The sequence below is a fragment of the Urtica dioica genome, chromosome 3 (assembly GCF_054948205.1).
Source record: "Urtica dioica subsp. dioica isolate 48M chromosome 3, U.dioica_male_clone48M_v1_H2, whole genome shotgun sequence".
In the NCBI taxonomy this organism is placed as follows: Eukaryota; Viridiplantae; Streptophyta; class Magnoliopsida; order Rosales; family Urticaceae; genus Urtica; species Urtica dioica.
Genome location: NC_142758.1, coordinates 38744980 through 38762270, shown reverse-complemented (window position 1 = coordinate 38762270; position 17291 = coordinate 38744980). Strand labels below are relative to the sequence as shown.

Below are 17291 nucleotides of genomic sequence, written 5' to 3'. Positions count from 1 at the left end.
CATAATAATTAATTTTTAATAAATTTTTTATGTGTAAAGGCGCAGATAGTTACTCTACTGGCGGATCTTCAGCGACAAGCAGAAGAGCAAGGCGTAGTCTTTGACCAGGACGCCGCAGAGGAGCACGCGATGCTAGAAATTCTCGGGAACCGTCAAGATTGGTACGTTGGAATAGGTCCAACGGTCCCGAGAACATCTTGGGCTATTGCTCAGGCTCAGGACGAAAGCTCGTCGTCAGGCTCAGGCTCGTCGCGGCGCCGCGTTCCAGATCCAGTGGTTGGCGAGCTCCAAGCTCAGGTGGCGGCACAACAACTCGCTATGGCGGCACAACAACAGCAGATGGAGGAGATGCAGCGACAAATGTTCGCGTTCACGCAGCAGTTTTCGCCCTTGCCTCAGATGTCGTCCGGCACGATGCCACAGATGCCGCAGATGTCGCCCGGCATGATGCCACAGATGCCTCAGACGACGCCGCCGCCTCAGATGCACCCTATGCATCAGACAACGCCGCCATCAGTTTCAATGGTAGATGCTCAGACGACGCCGCCAGGTTCAGCAGATTACCAGCGAGAGCGTACGAGCGGCAGTGAGCGTACGAGCGGAAGTGGACGAGGAGGTAGCAGCAGTTCTGGAGGAAGATTTGGCGGAAGAGGGAGTAAAATGTTCAAGGATTGGTTTACAAACCGAGGAAAAGGAAAGGGAAAAGAATGAACATTTATTTTAATTATTTGTCGTACATTATATAATTATTGTAATCGAACAACAAATGGTTAGTTTTTATTATGATTATAAATATTAATTAATGAATTTTCTAATTAATAAACTATTTAGTTATTTGATTACAATTATCGAATTCGTAATTAATGAATTTCTAATTAATAAATATTAAATAATAAATAAAAAAACTTAAAAACAGCTATCGGGTGCGACTAGTCGCACCCATAAATTTGGCGGGTAGACCAACGGGTGCGACTAGTCGCACCCAAAGACTTGGCGCGAATGAATTTGGGTGCGACTAGTCGCACCCGTTGGCCTACCCGCCAAATTTATGGGTGCGACTAGTCGCACCCAATGGCCTTCGCGCGGATTTTTTCGCACATTTTTTCTGACTTATGGGTGCGAATATGGGTGCGAATATCCGCACCTAAAAGTCGCACCTAAAAATCATGACCTTCGGGTGCGACTAGTCGCACCCATGACCTTTAGGTGCGAACTTTCGGGTGCGACTTTGTCGCACCTAAAGTCGCACATAAAGGTATCAATGGGTGCGACTTTCGACCTTTGGGTGCGAAAAAAGTCGCACCCAATGCTGTTTTTTGTACTAGTGATGGTCAATGATTCATATATTTAAAAAAAAAAAAATAGTCATTGTGATGACATATCAGTAGTAATAACTATTACTGATCGAAAATTCGTTTTTGTCCTACATATTTAAATACACGGTTTTTTTACAAGACCAATTTTATACATTAAATTCAAAAAATCAGTTTTATTTCCATATTAATATAAGCAATCAACAATACTCTCGTCTCGCTCTCTTTTTATTTTCGTTACATTTGTAACTATTAGCACTAGAGAAAAAAAAACCCTTACAAAAAATAGTTATAATGAAGAAGCTGAGACAAACTTATCAACAATAATGAACAACTATTATTAATTGTGCAAAAACTCAAAATCTAAAAATCCAATAAGTTATTAACAGATATTAATAGATTATTAATTATGCAAAATCCAAAAAAAACTTATTCTTAACCATTATTACTAGGGGTGGCAATTTGGGGTCGTACACGAGACACGGCACGGTTACGGCACGATGTAAATGGGTTTGGATCGATCTTAAATAGATCTGAGTCCATCTGTGTCGAATACGATTAACACGATTAAATAACGGGTGAACACGACACGAACACGATAACCCATTGGGACCCAATTAGACACGAATATTAAATGGGTAAACACGATCAAGACCCATAATGACCCAATGGATTGTGTTTGAACTTTTCTTTTGTATTAAAAATATTATGTCGGTGGTTTAGTTGATTATATGGAGTATATTTATTAATTATTTATTCGGACTAATTTGTTATTTAATTTGATTTAGAGAATTTCAATATTTTGAAGTAAACATGTCTATGGGCCTAAACTGATTCGCGTGTTCAAATGAGTTTAGTGGTCTAAATGGGTCTGTTGATCTAAGTGGGTTCGTGGATTACATGGTCCATTAAGACACGATTAATAAATGGATCTTAGTGGGTTGGGTTTGGGTTTTGCAAAAAAATAGTGGGTTGTGTATAGGTTTTGCTCATAGACACGATTAATAAATCGTGTCGTGTCTGGGACTGGGTCTGTAAAAAATACATGAAAACGAATAAGACATCCGAATTGTCACCCCTAATTATTACTGATAATTAACTGCACGCATTTTTAATAAAAACTCATAACTCAGCAAATTCAGATAAATAGTCGTTCAATACGAAAAACATCTGAAATCCCAATTTAATTACCTCATACAACTTCATTACCTCGAGTGGTTGGTGGCTTCTACGCGTATCAATCCCAAAGCCCCGCGTCACAGATCTAGAAAATTTAATTCCTTTATGCGTGGGTAGTTAAAATTGTAAAAGACAATTGTAGAACAAAGAGACAAGAATCATGGCCGTATAACACAATTCAAATCAATGATAGAGGATAGTTTTCATCATTCGATAATGAAACTTAGTGCTGCATATACACATCCCTCATGCAACTTAATGCTGCAAATCAATCTGTATTGCAACTGTTTGTTTTAAGAAAAAGTTGTGTATCTCATTGTCATTTTACACAAACACATCATACAAAATACAGGGTTTTTTTTTTCTTCAGAAAACGGACGTGATAGAAAAATAGAGAATAAAATTGAAATAAAGGAATTGATTTTTAATGAGTATTAAAATCCTAAAAATTAAGAAATTTGAATATAATTGAGTTATTTATTTATTTATAGAGAAATTGCCCTATTTGTCACCTCTTTGATAACAATTTCTCACATTCCACTAAAAGTCTAATTTTGCCCAAAATGCCACCATGACATGTGTAAAAAGTCAAGTTTGCCCTTCACTATCTATTTTCTTAACAAATTTATCTTCACTCCCGAAAGGAAGACATAATTTAGGTCTCAGTCACTCTCTCTCTCTCTCTTCCTTCGTCCATCTCTTCTCTCTCTCTCGTCCAGTCCATCTAAGTCTCAGTCACTCTCTCTCTCCTCCTTCGTCCATCTCTTCACTCTCTCGTCCAGTCCATCTAGGTCTCAGTCATTCTCTCTCTCCTCCTTCGTCCATCTCTTCTCTCTCTCTCGTCCAGTCCATCTCTTCTCTCTCTCGTCCATATTCTCTCTCTCTCTCTCTCTCTCTCTCTCTCTCATCTCGTCCAAGCTCAGAAAACTCGTGAACACAGCTCAAAAAGTCGTCGTCGGAGCTCAGTTATTGTCGGAGGAGCATTCTAAATCTCAGCCCAAAAAAAGAGAAGTTGCAATCCACGAAATAAAGCCCTAGGTTCGTTGTTTTTTTCATTTTCCGGGTATAAAAAAGCTCTTTGTCTTCATATAATGAAGTTTTTGTTGTTTAAAAGCTTGGGTTTGTTATGGGTATGTTATGTGATTTTTGAAGATGACGTTCATTATTTGTTGACATCTATGTCAACATTGTTGACATCTAAAGTCAACAAATATTAATTTTGTTGACTTTTTTGTACGCAATGATGGCGGATATTTATTTATTATTCAAGCACAGTGGTACTTGGGTTGAACCTGGTTGGTATCACGAGAAAGGATCTTTCGGAATCGTGGTGCCATACAACGTCAACTTCGCTAGTTTGATGCAAATCATTTACACGAACTTACGTAAATCACCATCCACTCATACTGTTGGTGTTGCATACTCGATGGCTGGTGCAGTGCAGCCTGTTGAGATAACCAACGATGACTGGTGCAGTGCAGCCTGTTGAGATAACCAACGATGACACGCTCAAAGGTTTCTTATATTTGCAGAGAAGACAGGAAGATGACATGGAGAAATTTCAATTGATATTGGAAGTAAATGAAAAACAATCGGGTCCCGATTCACCAGGGATTGGATCCACTCCCAACAACCGTGGTAGTGGTTGTGTTGGAAATCTACCTAGAAGAGTTTCCGACATGCCATTTATAGCCGAGGAGGGGTGTGGTACGTCAGCCATCTGATTACATAATTAATAAGGGTCTATTAGGTACACAATAATTGATCTCACATGCCACGTCAGCCAAAAGGCTATTTTTTTTTTAAATGAAACATCAGCTAAAATTTTTTGGTATGTTTCAAGCGGTTTAGTTGGTTATATTTCTCTTTTACATAAGAGTTAATAGCGGCAAAAATATCTAATATTTTTCTAAAATCATACTTATACACCTAATATTTTTTTTCGGTGGCAAAAAATACATAATGTTACATTTTAGTTGCACCGTAGGTATCTAGGCCGTTAAGTTGGACGAAAAGACACGTGGCAGTCTCAAATTTAATGAAAAAATAATTAAATATTAATTATATAATTTATAATAAAAAAATTGGAAAAAATTTCTCCTTGTTAATATACAAAATTATTTATTTTTTTCTTAAAAGTAAATAAAAATTAATTATATTATTCTATATTTATTCTCTGATATGGAACGTTTATTCTCATTTATTGCATCGGCTACGATATTTAAATCTAATTTGGATCTTCTTTATCCAGGTTGCACTAGTCCAACAAGCTCGACATCGATTTGGCGCTTGTCACTATTCCTTCTTTGAGTCGATCGCTCGTTTGAGCTCGTCAATGAACTGATACTCAAATGCACGGGGCTTGCTTCATTTTTTCCTCCTCTATTTATTCGAGCTTTCAAATTTAGGCCAGAATCATTAGACTTTTCAAGGGGACGAAGTCTGGTACCAATAGTCCAGGCTATTGTCGAGCTGCACTAGTCCAACAAGATCGACATCGATTTGGCGCTTGTCACTATTCCTTCTTTGAGCCAACTGCTCGTTTGAGCTCGTCAATTATTCGATACTCAAATGAGATGGGCTTGCTTCATTTTTTCTTGTCTATTTATTCGAGCTTTCAAATTTAGGCCAGAACCATTAGTCTTTTCAAGTGGATAAAGTCTGATACCAATACTCAGCCCCCATTTCGCCTTCGTCACTCTTGTATGCGTTATACAAGTCCTCTTTGCCACCATTGTGTTCGTTGTTCATTATAGGATCATTTTGTCGGTCGTTGGTAGTAAGATTATTCTGTCTCTTCTTTGGTTCAATGCGAGACAACTCTACAACCATCACATCTTTTCCTTTACATACTCCTCGACACACAATTGGTGTCATGATCTGTTTCGTTACTAAGCTTACACAAAGTGGAAATATCTTACGATTTTTGTGCTTCATATAATACGAAATATCACCATGGTCCTTCAAAACAACAGGAGTCATCGGAATCGTACACATTGCGTATGGGACTTCGAGTTTTAAGTCGAATGTGAATATGTCTGCATCGATCTTCTCGTATGTCAAATTTACTAACTGTGTGTAAGTTTTCTCTTTCGAACATCTAAAGCATGCGTAATGGCATTGTTGAACATAATTAAGTGTTCTTTTTTTTTCCAAGTGCCGTTAACCAAGATAAAAACTACAAAAGAAGCCAAACTAAGCAAAATTAGCATATGTATCGTACACCATCATATGACATCATACACCAAAACCATTGTATCCTATCGTATAGTATTGTACAATTTTTTCATTTTTTCTAATCATACAAACAAGCTAAATCTCATCCCATTCTATCGTATTCTATCGTACAAAAATGTTAAAACCCAGGCTTAATAAATATCAGAGAATAAAGTGAATAAATTATCTCTCTCTCTCTCTCTCTCTCTCTCTCTCTCTCTCTCTCTCTCTCTCTCTCTCTCTCTCTCTCTCTCTCTCTCTCTCTCTCTCTCTCTCTCTCTCTCTCTCTCTCTCTCTCTCTCTCTCTCTCTCTCTCTCTCTCTCTCTCTCTCTCTCTCTCTCTCTCTCTCTCTCTCTCTCTCTCTCTCTCTCTCTCTCTCTCTCTCTCTCTCTGCCCTACAACTCTTCTCTAACAAATTCTTTCTTATTGGGTCACACTCTCATAATCCCATTAACTCCCTTTCTCTCTTCGATAATTGCTAACCAATATAAAAGACTAAGACTACGTTTTAGCACTAACTCCCTTCACTCTCCTTATTAATAACATGGAAAATATCAACAACATTCTCTGTGTTTAATCGAAATGTACGATTAGATCAAAAATATTAGACACATTCCTTCGGTTTAATATAATTGACATATATCTCCATTACAAATCTGTTATATTACAAATATCACATTTTTCGTTTATTTTTTACAAAAAAAAAAAAAAAAAATTGTACTCTACAAAATACCCTTAATGAAATAATTTTCTATTTTCTATTCTATATACAAAAAAATTAAATTAAAAAAGTTCTTTGTAAAAAGTTAAGGATTTTTTTATAAAGAGAGATTTTGATTTTTTTTAATAAAATAGTAAATAAATATTTATTCTATTAAAGGTATTTTGGGCAGTTCAAATTATTTTTTTGTAAGTAATAAACGAAAAAAGTGATATTTGTAATATAAAAAAGAGGAGGTATATGTCATTTATATTAAACTGAAGGGATATATTTGATATTTCTAGAAATCAAAAAGATAAATTTCGCATTTCAATTAAACACGAGAGATACTCTTGATATTTTCCCATAACACAATTGCTACTTTATATTTTATTCTCTCTTTTTTTATCTCACTTAAATTATGAAAGATTTCATCACAGTTTATCCTTTATTAAATAGCGGCAAGTTCAATTAATATTATTGACTATAATTTTATTATTTTAATCCTTAGAGAATCTATTAATTATTCATATTGATGATTAACAAAAATATTTATTGCCACATATATTAAAATAGTTTTATCATTATTTTTCAACATAATTATTTTCTTTTATAATATTTATAATCGTTATAAAAAATATTTTACAAATCATACGTTAAATATGATTTTTTATTTATAAACATAAGGAATAATTCCCTTTTTAAATTTTTTCATCAATAGGTATTAATACTATATGAACCAGACGTGATATGATTTTAGTATTGTTTTTATTACCTTAAAATAAAATTCCAATTTAATTATTTCCCAATAAAATATTTGACATTTTTCAAGAAATTATACTTATTGAACAATATATATCGCGCGGGGCACGAGTTTGGAACTAGTATCGAGAAATACTTTTATATTGCTCATCTTGGAAACTTCATCAAACACCGTTGACCATTTCCCCCAACCATGATCCGAGTAATCTCATCCTCCAATGTTCTTCCAAGTTCCAAGCTATATCGACCATGATCGCGATGATAGACTCGAGCTGACCCCATGTGATCTCCTACACCTCCTGTTTATTCCGATTCAGAAGTGTCTGATCTTCCAGACACCTCAATCATCCATTGACAGCGTGGTTGACCACCTCTAAGCCACTCTCTCCCTCGCTCTCGACACATTCTACCCACTCGCCGGCCGTCTCGCCGTCTCCGACGACTCTCCCTCTGGAACCGCCACGTACTCCATCGACTGCCGATCTGGCATCGGAGGAGCGATGTTCGTCCACGCGGCCGCGGACGGCATCACCGTGGCCGACCTCCTCGGCCCGGTCGAGGTCCCAAAGGAGCTCCTCGCCCCGTTCTACCCCATGAACGGAGTCTTGAACTACAAAGGAGTCTCCGAGCCGTTGCTTGCGGTGCAACTAACGGAGATTGCGGACGGAATCGTGCTCGGCCTCTCTGCGAGCCACGTGGCGATGGACGCCACGTCGTTCTGGCACTTCCTCAACGCCTGGTCCCAGATCGCCCGAGGCGGTGGTGCGTCCCCGCTCCCTCTTCCGGTCTTCGACCGTCAAGGGCTGTTCGACGGGGTCTTTGAGCTCCCTATCCGAGTCCCCTTTCCCTACGACAACTTGCCGAGCCTCGTCAGGTCGAAGAAGCACTGGCCTATTGCTAGGACAAGAGTGTTTAGGTTCTCGAAGGAGACGATCGCTGAGCTGAAAGCGAAGGCCAACTCCTCGACCGGCGGCGGAGCGACCATCTCGTCGCTCCAGGCGCTCATGGCTCATCTGTGGGTGTCGGTGACACGCAGCCGCGGTCTCAGCCCGGCCGAGGAGGTGAACTACATGGTGGTCGTGGGGCTGAGGCTGAGGCTCGAGCCTCCGCTGCTGGAGGGTTATTTCGGCAACGCGGTGAAGACTGTGGCTGTAAGGTCAACGGCGGAGGAGATTCTCTCCGGCGAAGGAGGTTTCGTGGCCGCCGCGCGGAGGATGAACGACGTGATATCGGCCCAGACTCCAGGGGAGGTGAAGGGGTACCTGGCGGAGTGGGCCCAGAGACCGTTTCTGTTGGGAACCACGGAGCGGGCGGCGCTGCCGTGGAACATGTTGCTGATGGGAGGGTCAGCGCGGTTCGACGTGTTCGGGAACGACTTCGGGTGGGGCCCGCCGGTCGCGGTGCAACCTGGCAGCGGCTCCGTAGACGGATTGATCTCGCCCATGCCGCGGCTGCAGGAGACGGAAGCATCGAATTCGAGATCAGTCTATCGCCCCAAGCCATGCTTGCTTTGGTTCAAGATCCGGATTTCGCCGGCCGGAGTTTGGTGTGATTACGTTTTGTCTTATGTTTTCCGTTAGTCATAATCTTCCAATCTTATTAACAATGTAATTTAAATATCTTTTGGCATTTGTATCGTATGCATGTTATATAGTCTATTGACTTCATAGAAATTCGCTTAAATCTGTTAATCACACCAGCTCGGAATTGGTAAAGATATATGACCTAGAAGAAAAAGAAGTCTGATGTTATATTATTTTGTGTTATATATGCGTAGTAGTTAATTGTGGACATGTTATGCCTAATTAAAATTGGATCTGTTAAGCTTTGATTTATAATAGTAAAATAATTGATGGACAGGTATGCGATATCCCCCACTCCCCCAAAAGTCGTTATATTAATAATTTATCGCATTCTCTACCAATTCATATCATTTTCAACTAATTCATATATTTCTCATCCAATTTTTGTTACATTTTGGCACAGAAAATTGTATTCCAGTCGAAAACTGCTTAGAAATATGTTAAGAGCAAGTCAGATTGCATAAAAAATAATGTTGTTTAGTCGTTAGATATTTTGTTAAACAACATTTCAGTTTTTTAGTTCAATCCTTACCTAGATTGATTTAATTTTTCGAGATTTTTTTATAAATAATTTAGTCACATTAAACTAGTAAATTGTATTTCGTGTTTGTTAGCTATTGGTACATTGATTTGTCGACGTACATTGATTTGTCGACGTACATTGTGTGTAAGAAGAGCAAAATCTAAGTTGATCACCCCTCCTAGATAGAAAACTATAACCGGCCGTGTGTTGCACTATAAGGGACATCTGACCTTAGCAGCCAAGGTAAAATGTTCATAAAAAAAAAAAAAAAAAAAAAAAAAAAAAAAAAAAAAAGGAGAAGAAGAAAAGTTAATTGCGGTAAAAAAGAACAAACGGTTTCCAAAAATAATATTATACACTTAATTTTTTGTTTCGACGGCAAAAAATATCCAATGTTATGTTTTTATTGCACTATAGGTATATAGGCCGATTTATTGTATGAAACAACACGTAACAGCTTCGAATTTAATGAAAAATGAATATTTTGTTAACCCACACGTCTATCTTAGGCCCATTACGTGGGTTGTAAGTGGATATTGGCCCACGTGTAACTCCTATGATATTAGTTTAGTATATAAGATAAATTATATTTGTTAATAAATAAATTATAATTTCCCTATATATTCTGATAGAGAGTCTATATAAAGCTAATCCTATGGATTGGTCCTCTCTCAACCCATTACGCAATTTTCCCGAGCCATTATAAAAAAGCTATCAAGACTAAAGGGGTCAAGAGGGAGAAACCAATTATGGTGATTTCGCCACCGTCTTTGTTGCTCTTGTCATGAATTGAGGTAGGTTTTCATCAATCTTTGATGATATGTGAAAATCATCTAGTTCTAAAATTTTGGTTAATTAGAATCGTTTAAATTATACTTACATGTGATATCAGAGCCTTGATTATGAATCAGTGATTTTCCGATTATGCAAATTCATTCGTATGATTATGGAATCTGTTCTCTTCAATTACAAAAGTAGAGAATATTAGCGTGCATTCGGAGTATATTAGCGATCGTTTAATCAATTACATATTGCTTGTGTGCGATTATATTCCTCGTTTTTTGCGATTCATATTTGTTCGGTGTTTTTTTTTTTGTCTGATCGCGCACTGAGTATATTTATCAGGGGATACAAATACAATCTCATTATTATACCCACTACCGTTTGGGTTGTATGCTTTTAAATATATTGAATATATATAATTCAAGTATGTCAATAACCTATTATGTGAAAATTTATTTTTAGCATCATTTATGTTTACCTTATCGTATATATTGTTGTTCTGCCCAAAGGTGACTTCAATGTGTACCTTATGTTTATTTCACGTATTCTTAATCTGTATTATGGATTAGGTTTACTCAAAGCATTAATGTGTGATCATATATTATTTATTTTTGCAGCCGCTTTTCATGTTTCTCTTCAGTGCGAGCCATGTCTGTTATTAAGTTCAATTGTCTTAATTTCTCTGAATGGTCTGAACAAGTTCAGTTTCACCTCGCTGTTCTGGATCTTTATTCGGCACTCTTAAGTGAGGAACCTGCTACTCTTACGAATGCTGGCAGCGCTATCAAAGATCTTTCCATAAAAGCTTAGTAAAGATCTAACAGACGTAGAAGACAACATCAAGTCCACGTTTAAGAAAACTGAAAACGCTAAGGAATTTATGAATTTTGTGGAAGAAAGCTCTCAGTCCGACTCGGCTGATAAGTCACGCGCTGGGGCACTAATAATTAAGTTAACCACCATGAAGATTGATGGTTCTCGTACCATGCAAGAGTACGTTGTCGAAATGAAGAACATTACAGCAAGACTAAGGACCATGGGAATGGAAGTGAATAAAAATTTCCTCGTAACGTTCATCATCATTCCTTACCTCCTGAGTACGGCACATTTCATGTGCATTACAACACTCTGAAGGATAAATGGAATGTGCATGAATTATAAAGTATGCTCATTCAAGAGGAAGCGAGGCTTACGAAACTGGGAAATCATTATGCCAATCTCGTTGGTCATAAATGAGGTAGAAAGAAACCATAAGCCACTCATGTTTCAAATACGATAAAAGGATTTCTTACGACCCAAACCATAAGCCAAAATGAAAAATTCATCCTCATGGGAAACAGAGCCAAAGTTCAAGTTGAAGCCATTGGGACCTATCGTTTCATCTTAGATCATGGGCATCATTTAGACCTTTTCCAAACATTTTATGTTCCTTCTGTTTCTCGCAATTTGGTTTCCATGTCTAAACTCGATAAAACCGGATACTCTTTTAATTTTAGGAATGGATGTTTCAGTATATTCAAACAAAATCTTTTCTTGGGTTCTGGTATTCTTTGTGATGGTTTGTACTGTTGGTGATTATTGCACCTTGATAACCATATTAAGTGCGGAAAAGATTAATTACACTAACAAGAGCTAATTAATATTATGGTTATCTAACAAGATCTAGATTTACTTATTAATTATTCACGAAAGCAATGTCAAGCAACCAATAAGAGCAAGGTTCAGATATTCAGTAATACTTATAAGTTTCGGATCAGCTACTGCATCTTCAAGCTTTGACTCCTCCGTCTTCAATCTTAAAAGACTATCTTCAAGCTTTTAGCTCCTTCTTCAAGCTTTAGCTCCTCGATACTCTTGAATTCGTTAGTGATGACACCGTAATCTTCCGAAACGTAATCTTCGAGACGAATAAGAAAGATGAGTGGGCGCAATCTTTATCTCACTATGATCTACAACGAGGTGTTTAGGTCGCACCGAGTTTATAGGATTGGAATCACGGACTTCCAAGAGGGGAAGAGGAAGAGTCGGCCGAGAGAGAGAGAGAGAGAGAGAGAGAGTCTTATGTTGGTCGAAATTTCTAATGCACAGAAGTTTGTTTGTTGCCTTCTCATGAACCCCTATTTATAGTAGTGGAAATGATATATTCTTGGTAGTTTCCAAAATATATTATTTCATTTTATTGTGTTCACACTAGTGAATCAAAACCATCAGATCAATATCTATGATATTTTATTTCCTGTTTAAATAGAGAATATTTATTAATTAGAGAATAAAGAAAATATCTTATTTTCTTTTAAATATTATTCTCTTATAATATTCATGAGAGAGAATAAATGACAATATCTTATTTCTTTTTAAATATTATTCTCTCTAAATACTCATGAGAGAGAATAAAGGATAATATCTTATTTTCTTTTAAATATTTTTCTCTCTCTTTTATTTAAACAACTAAAGAGAAAATATTGATAAGTACCAACATGACATGGATGAATTTTTGGCACACAGCCAAGGGAGGATTGACGCAAATCCCAATGCTCAAAACCCCTAAAAAATCGTCCACCTCAATATGTGCAAGACCCAATTGCTTAAAACTCAATTACTTATTTATTTGCTTGGTCCAACAATAAACAAATAAGTAATTGATTACTTATATACTTGATCAAACAATAAATAATTAATACTGCCATAAATAATTATTTAATTGTGCAAATACCCATATTTCAGAATTGATCTTGTCAATCACAATTACAGCTAGTGAGATTATAATAATAAAAATATTATTATTCGAAAGTTATTATTCGCATTTATCATAGCCGAATCGTGGACTATGGACCTAGTATTAGAAGTTTAACAAATCCGATGAAAATACGAAAAAGTCATTTCTCTTTTCTACATCGATTTGTCTAATCTTGGTCAGACTCCACCTTGCAAGCCAAGACTGAATCCTCCTTGGTACTAGAATTATATTTACTCATCGTGACGAGTGTCCACTGATATAGTCAGTTCGTGATCAAGATCCTCGAGGTTCAACCCGTGTCGAGAAAATTCAATTATTCCGTTATACTTTTATTGACACCTATAAGCCCTAAGCATTGTTGCTTCCTCAGCGAAAGATTCTTCCGAACGTACAAACTTCGGAAGTGCGCGCAATCTATCGGTTCTGAAATCAACCCTTGGGTAAGAGAATATTTACCTTCTTTCAGGAAGGCTAGATTCCATATCTGTAAATTACTTCCTACTCGAACCATGTTCCGCAATGCTCTCAAGACATAAGATGTGATTAGCATGATAGTGGCCTTTTAGCGAATGAGTGAAAGAGTGCGGTAACATAATCCAGTGTCCATGATCAGTTCAGGATTTAGATCAAGTCTCACTGTGATCATCATTTGTGATCTCGATTATTCTAGCGTAACGGTCCTTAAATGACACATCTACAAGCAAGATCTGTCCGAGTCATACACTTACCACAAGTGTAGAATGCTCCCACTAAGTGATCCACCTTCACTTGTGTTCCACATATATGATTTCAGATTCAGCTACCTAGGCATGAACCAATCATCGACCAATTTTAGTTCACCACCCAAGCTCATATGTCGTGCATGTGACCCAGTTTGATACGGAGACTATGGGTTGATGAATGTTTGATAAATCTTAATATATAAGAAATAACGCTTTCGATTCGAATAACTTATAAATGTCAAAACTTTATTTTATTAATATTTCAGCGAGAATATACAAAAGCATCTTCTCGTGGACAAGAATTCCTAACATGTACAAACTAAATCTTGATACCATTTTCGCTGAAACTCTGTTAACCGTGCATCATAATGTTGGTACTAAACGTAGTTTATCTAATGAATCATCTGCTTACTTGTAAACGTTTGGGTCATTTATCCAAAGAAAGAATTGAAAGGTTGGTGAAGAATGATATCCTACCTGATTTGGATTTTACCGATCTTAGAATTTGTGTTGAGTGCATTAAGGGAAGCACACAAAATACACACTCAAGAAAGCAGCCACAAGAAGCTCGCAACACCTTGAAATTGTACATACCGACATTCGTGGGCCATTTGACGTTCCATTACTTGGTGGAGAAAGGTATTTCATCAGTTTTATCGATGACTTTTCACGTTATGGATATGTCTATTTGTTGCATTTAAAATCTAAATCGATAGATACCCTAGAGGTGTTTGTCAATGAAGTTGAAAGATAATTAGATAGGAAGGTGAAAGTTGTCAGGTCTGACAGAGGTGGTGAATACTATGGAAGATATGATGAAAGTGGATAGCGCCTTGATTCATTTGCTAAGTTCTTAGAAAGCCATGGTATCTGTGCTCAATACACTACGCTAGGAACACCACAACAAAATGGTGTAGCAGAAAGGCGTAATCGTACTTTAATGGATATGCTTAGGAGTATGTTATGCGATTCTTCTTTACCCAAATCTTTGTGGATGCATGTTTTAAAGACCGCTGTATATTTATTGAACAAGGTTCCCAGTAAGGCAGTTCTTAACACACCTTTTGAACTGTGGATGGGAAGAAAACCTAATTTGAGGCACCTGCATGTTTTTGGTTACCGGCGGAAGTAAGAATTTACAATCCACATGAAAGGAAACTGGATTCAAGAACAATCAGTGGTTTCTTCATTGGTTATCCTATTAAAAATCTAAAGGGTATCGATTCTATTGTCCTAACCATATATAGTACAAGAATTATTGAAACTTGTAATGCTAAGTTCATCGAAAATGGTGAACTCAATGGGAGTTTGGAACCATGTAATGTGGAAATCCAAGAAGTTAGAGTGCAAGTACCTTTGCCTCCACCTTCTTCTCAAGTTGTTGTTCCTGTTGACCATGATAATGATTTGCAAGAACAACAAATTAACGACCAAGAACCACCGAATAATGTAGTAAATGAACCTATCATAGATGAACCACATGAAGTCGCATTAAGAAGATCTGTAGGAGAACGAAGATCCATTATTTCTGATGATTTTGTGGTTTGTCTACAAGATTCAGAATACGACTTATGAATTGATAATGATCCAGTTTCATTTTCACAAGACATAGAAAGTGAGAATTTTATTAACTGTTAGACACCATGAAAGAAGAGCTAAAATAAATGGATCACAATGAAGTTTGGGACCTTGTTGAATTTCCTGAAGGTTGTAAAAGAGTCGGGTGCAGGTGGGTCTTCAAGATGAAGCTCGACTCAAATGGCAATATCGAAAGACACAAGGCTCGACTTGTTGCCAAAAGGTTTTTGTCACAACCCGCGACCTCTTGTAGACTCACGAGCCGCGACGGTGGGTAACGTCCCAAATCATATAATCATCATATCAATATATCATATCAAACAGATACAGAATTAAATAAACATAATAACCATAATACTTACATAAAACATATTACGATAATACATAACTATCAAAAGTGGTTATATGAAAAATCCGGGGAAATTTTTTGTTTTTCTCAATTCAAACTTTGAGTCTCATAACGACTCTCACATACCTGAGATAGATGTCCCTCTTTCCCGCATCTGAAACACACTAGCGCACGAGCATAACACTCTCCCTCGTGCGATCTGCCACACCTTCGGCACACGGGCAACTGATTGCTCCCAGAAGTCCTGGGCTTCTTGTTGGACGGCCCTAACCGTCTGCTATCTCTACGTCCTCTGTGTTGGAATTGATCTAGGGTTAAGAAAAAATTTACCCTTCGAGCAAGCGGTGGAATTTAAAAAAATTTCTTTAAAACGAGTAAAACGATTTTACTAACCTAGATAAAGAGCAAGTACACGTAAATAAAAACTATTATGAGCATTAAAAATTTACTAACCTTTTTAGAAGCTTGAACGTTGATGAGCCTTCGAAAGGTTGAATACGTTCGTCTCCCCTCGCAGCACGTCTCTCTACTTTCCTCGGCAACTCGAGCAACCACGAAAGTTTCTATCACTATAATCACTCGAGAGAAAAGGAATTAGTGAGTGGGCACTTTTAAACACGATGACTCGAGAACAAGTCTCAAAGTCGAAGAGCTAAAACACTAGGTCAAATGTGGACCTAGGTTCCAAAACAAAAACCGAAAATTACTAGAGAGAGAGGATCGGCGGCCACAAGATCTAGAGAGAGAAGCTCTCAATCTCTAACTTATGTGGAATGAATAAAATGAAGGGAATGAGGGTCCTATTTATAGGAGAAGGGTTGGCCTTGGAAAGAAGTAGTTTCCTCTTATTTTCCAAGCCTTCATGAGCAATCTTTATTGCCCATTCCTTCCTCATTCACACGGCCAAGACAGGGCTTCTATAAGCCTTAGATTTGTTTTCTCTTTTGTTCTCTCTTGCTTGGTGGCCGAAATTCCTTTTCCTCATGGAGAAAATTTGTTTCCTCTTTTTCTTTTGGCAAGTATCTTGATACATCAATGCGTAAAACAAATCCCTCTTTCTCTCTATGGTATACACGAAATTGGCCTTCTAGAACATGCTTCTAGATGTTTCTTTATTTGTTCATGACAATATAAGAAAAACCCATTAAGAATTTTCAAGTAAAATTCTATGAAATGAAATTAAACCTCAAGGCCCAATTACACTAATATGGCCAGTAAATTTTATTTCATTTGTCATCATATGAAAATGTCAAAAAAAATTATTGACATTCATTTCGTCCTATGTCCAAAAAGACAAAAATACCCTTTTGACAATTTTCGTAAAACTTGTCTCGTTCTTGTTTTGACTTAGCTTCTAGTTTAACTATTCCAACTCGATATGATTTGTGACAGTGACCTCATGGATCCAAATGAACAAAGCTTGAGCTAAATACTTGGACTCAAAAGTTCACAAACATTTTCCAAGTTTAGCTTAATCTCAATTGACTCCACTAAAGAGTTGACACTGAAAATCTCTCGGTTCAAATGAATTTATTTTCTACTCAAGAATTCAACCTAATTATAATGAGTGGATCCACTGAATATTATCTATGTGTACCCTTCATGAATATCATCAGCTAGTCGGGATTTACAAAATTACCATTTTACCCTTCTAGCTGTTATTTCCTCAACTCATTTCTCGCTTGTGAATAAGTTAGAAACAATGTATTGAAGAGGAGCTAACAAGTCACATTGTTTCATCCAAAAGAGTCAAGACTCAATTTGGACACTGGCCAGTTCATTTATTCACATTCCAAGGAACAAAGCATGAGGTGATATACATTGTATTTCAGCAATCTTGTACAT

General features: G+C 37.3%; 1 protein-coding gene across 1 annotated transcript; it reads left to right on the top strand.

Annotated features, from left to right (window-relative positions):
- The first annotated feature begins 3955 nt into the window (after positions 1 to 3955).
- Positions 3956 to 8751, top strand: LOC149402744 (putative acetyltransferase At3g50280). Its single transcript, XM_089608509.1, has 2 exons — positions 3956 to 4199; positions 7550 to 8751. Exons 1-2 carry the CDS (start codon positions 3956 to 3958, stop codon positions 8749 to 8751), a joined length of 1446 nt encoding a protein of 481 aa, XP_089464635.1.
- The last annotated feature ends 8540 nt before the right edge of the window (positions 8752 to 17291 follow it).

What these genes read in the sequence shown, in the direction of transcription:
- LOC149402744 (XM_089608509.1), top strand. Translation starts at nt 3,956, where the DNA reads ATGACTGGTGCAGTGCAGCCTGTTGAGATAACCAACGATGACACGCTC. An exon ending in TATAGCCGAGGAGGGGTGTG is followed by an intron (nt 4,200 to 7,549) that starts GTACGTCAGCCA and finishes ACCACCTCTAAG; the next exon opens with CCACTCTCTCCCTCGCTCTC.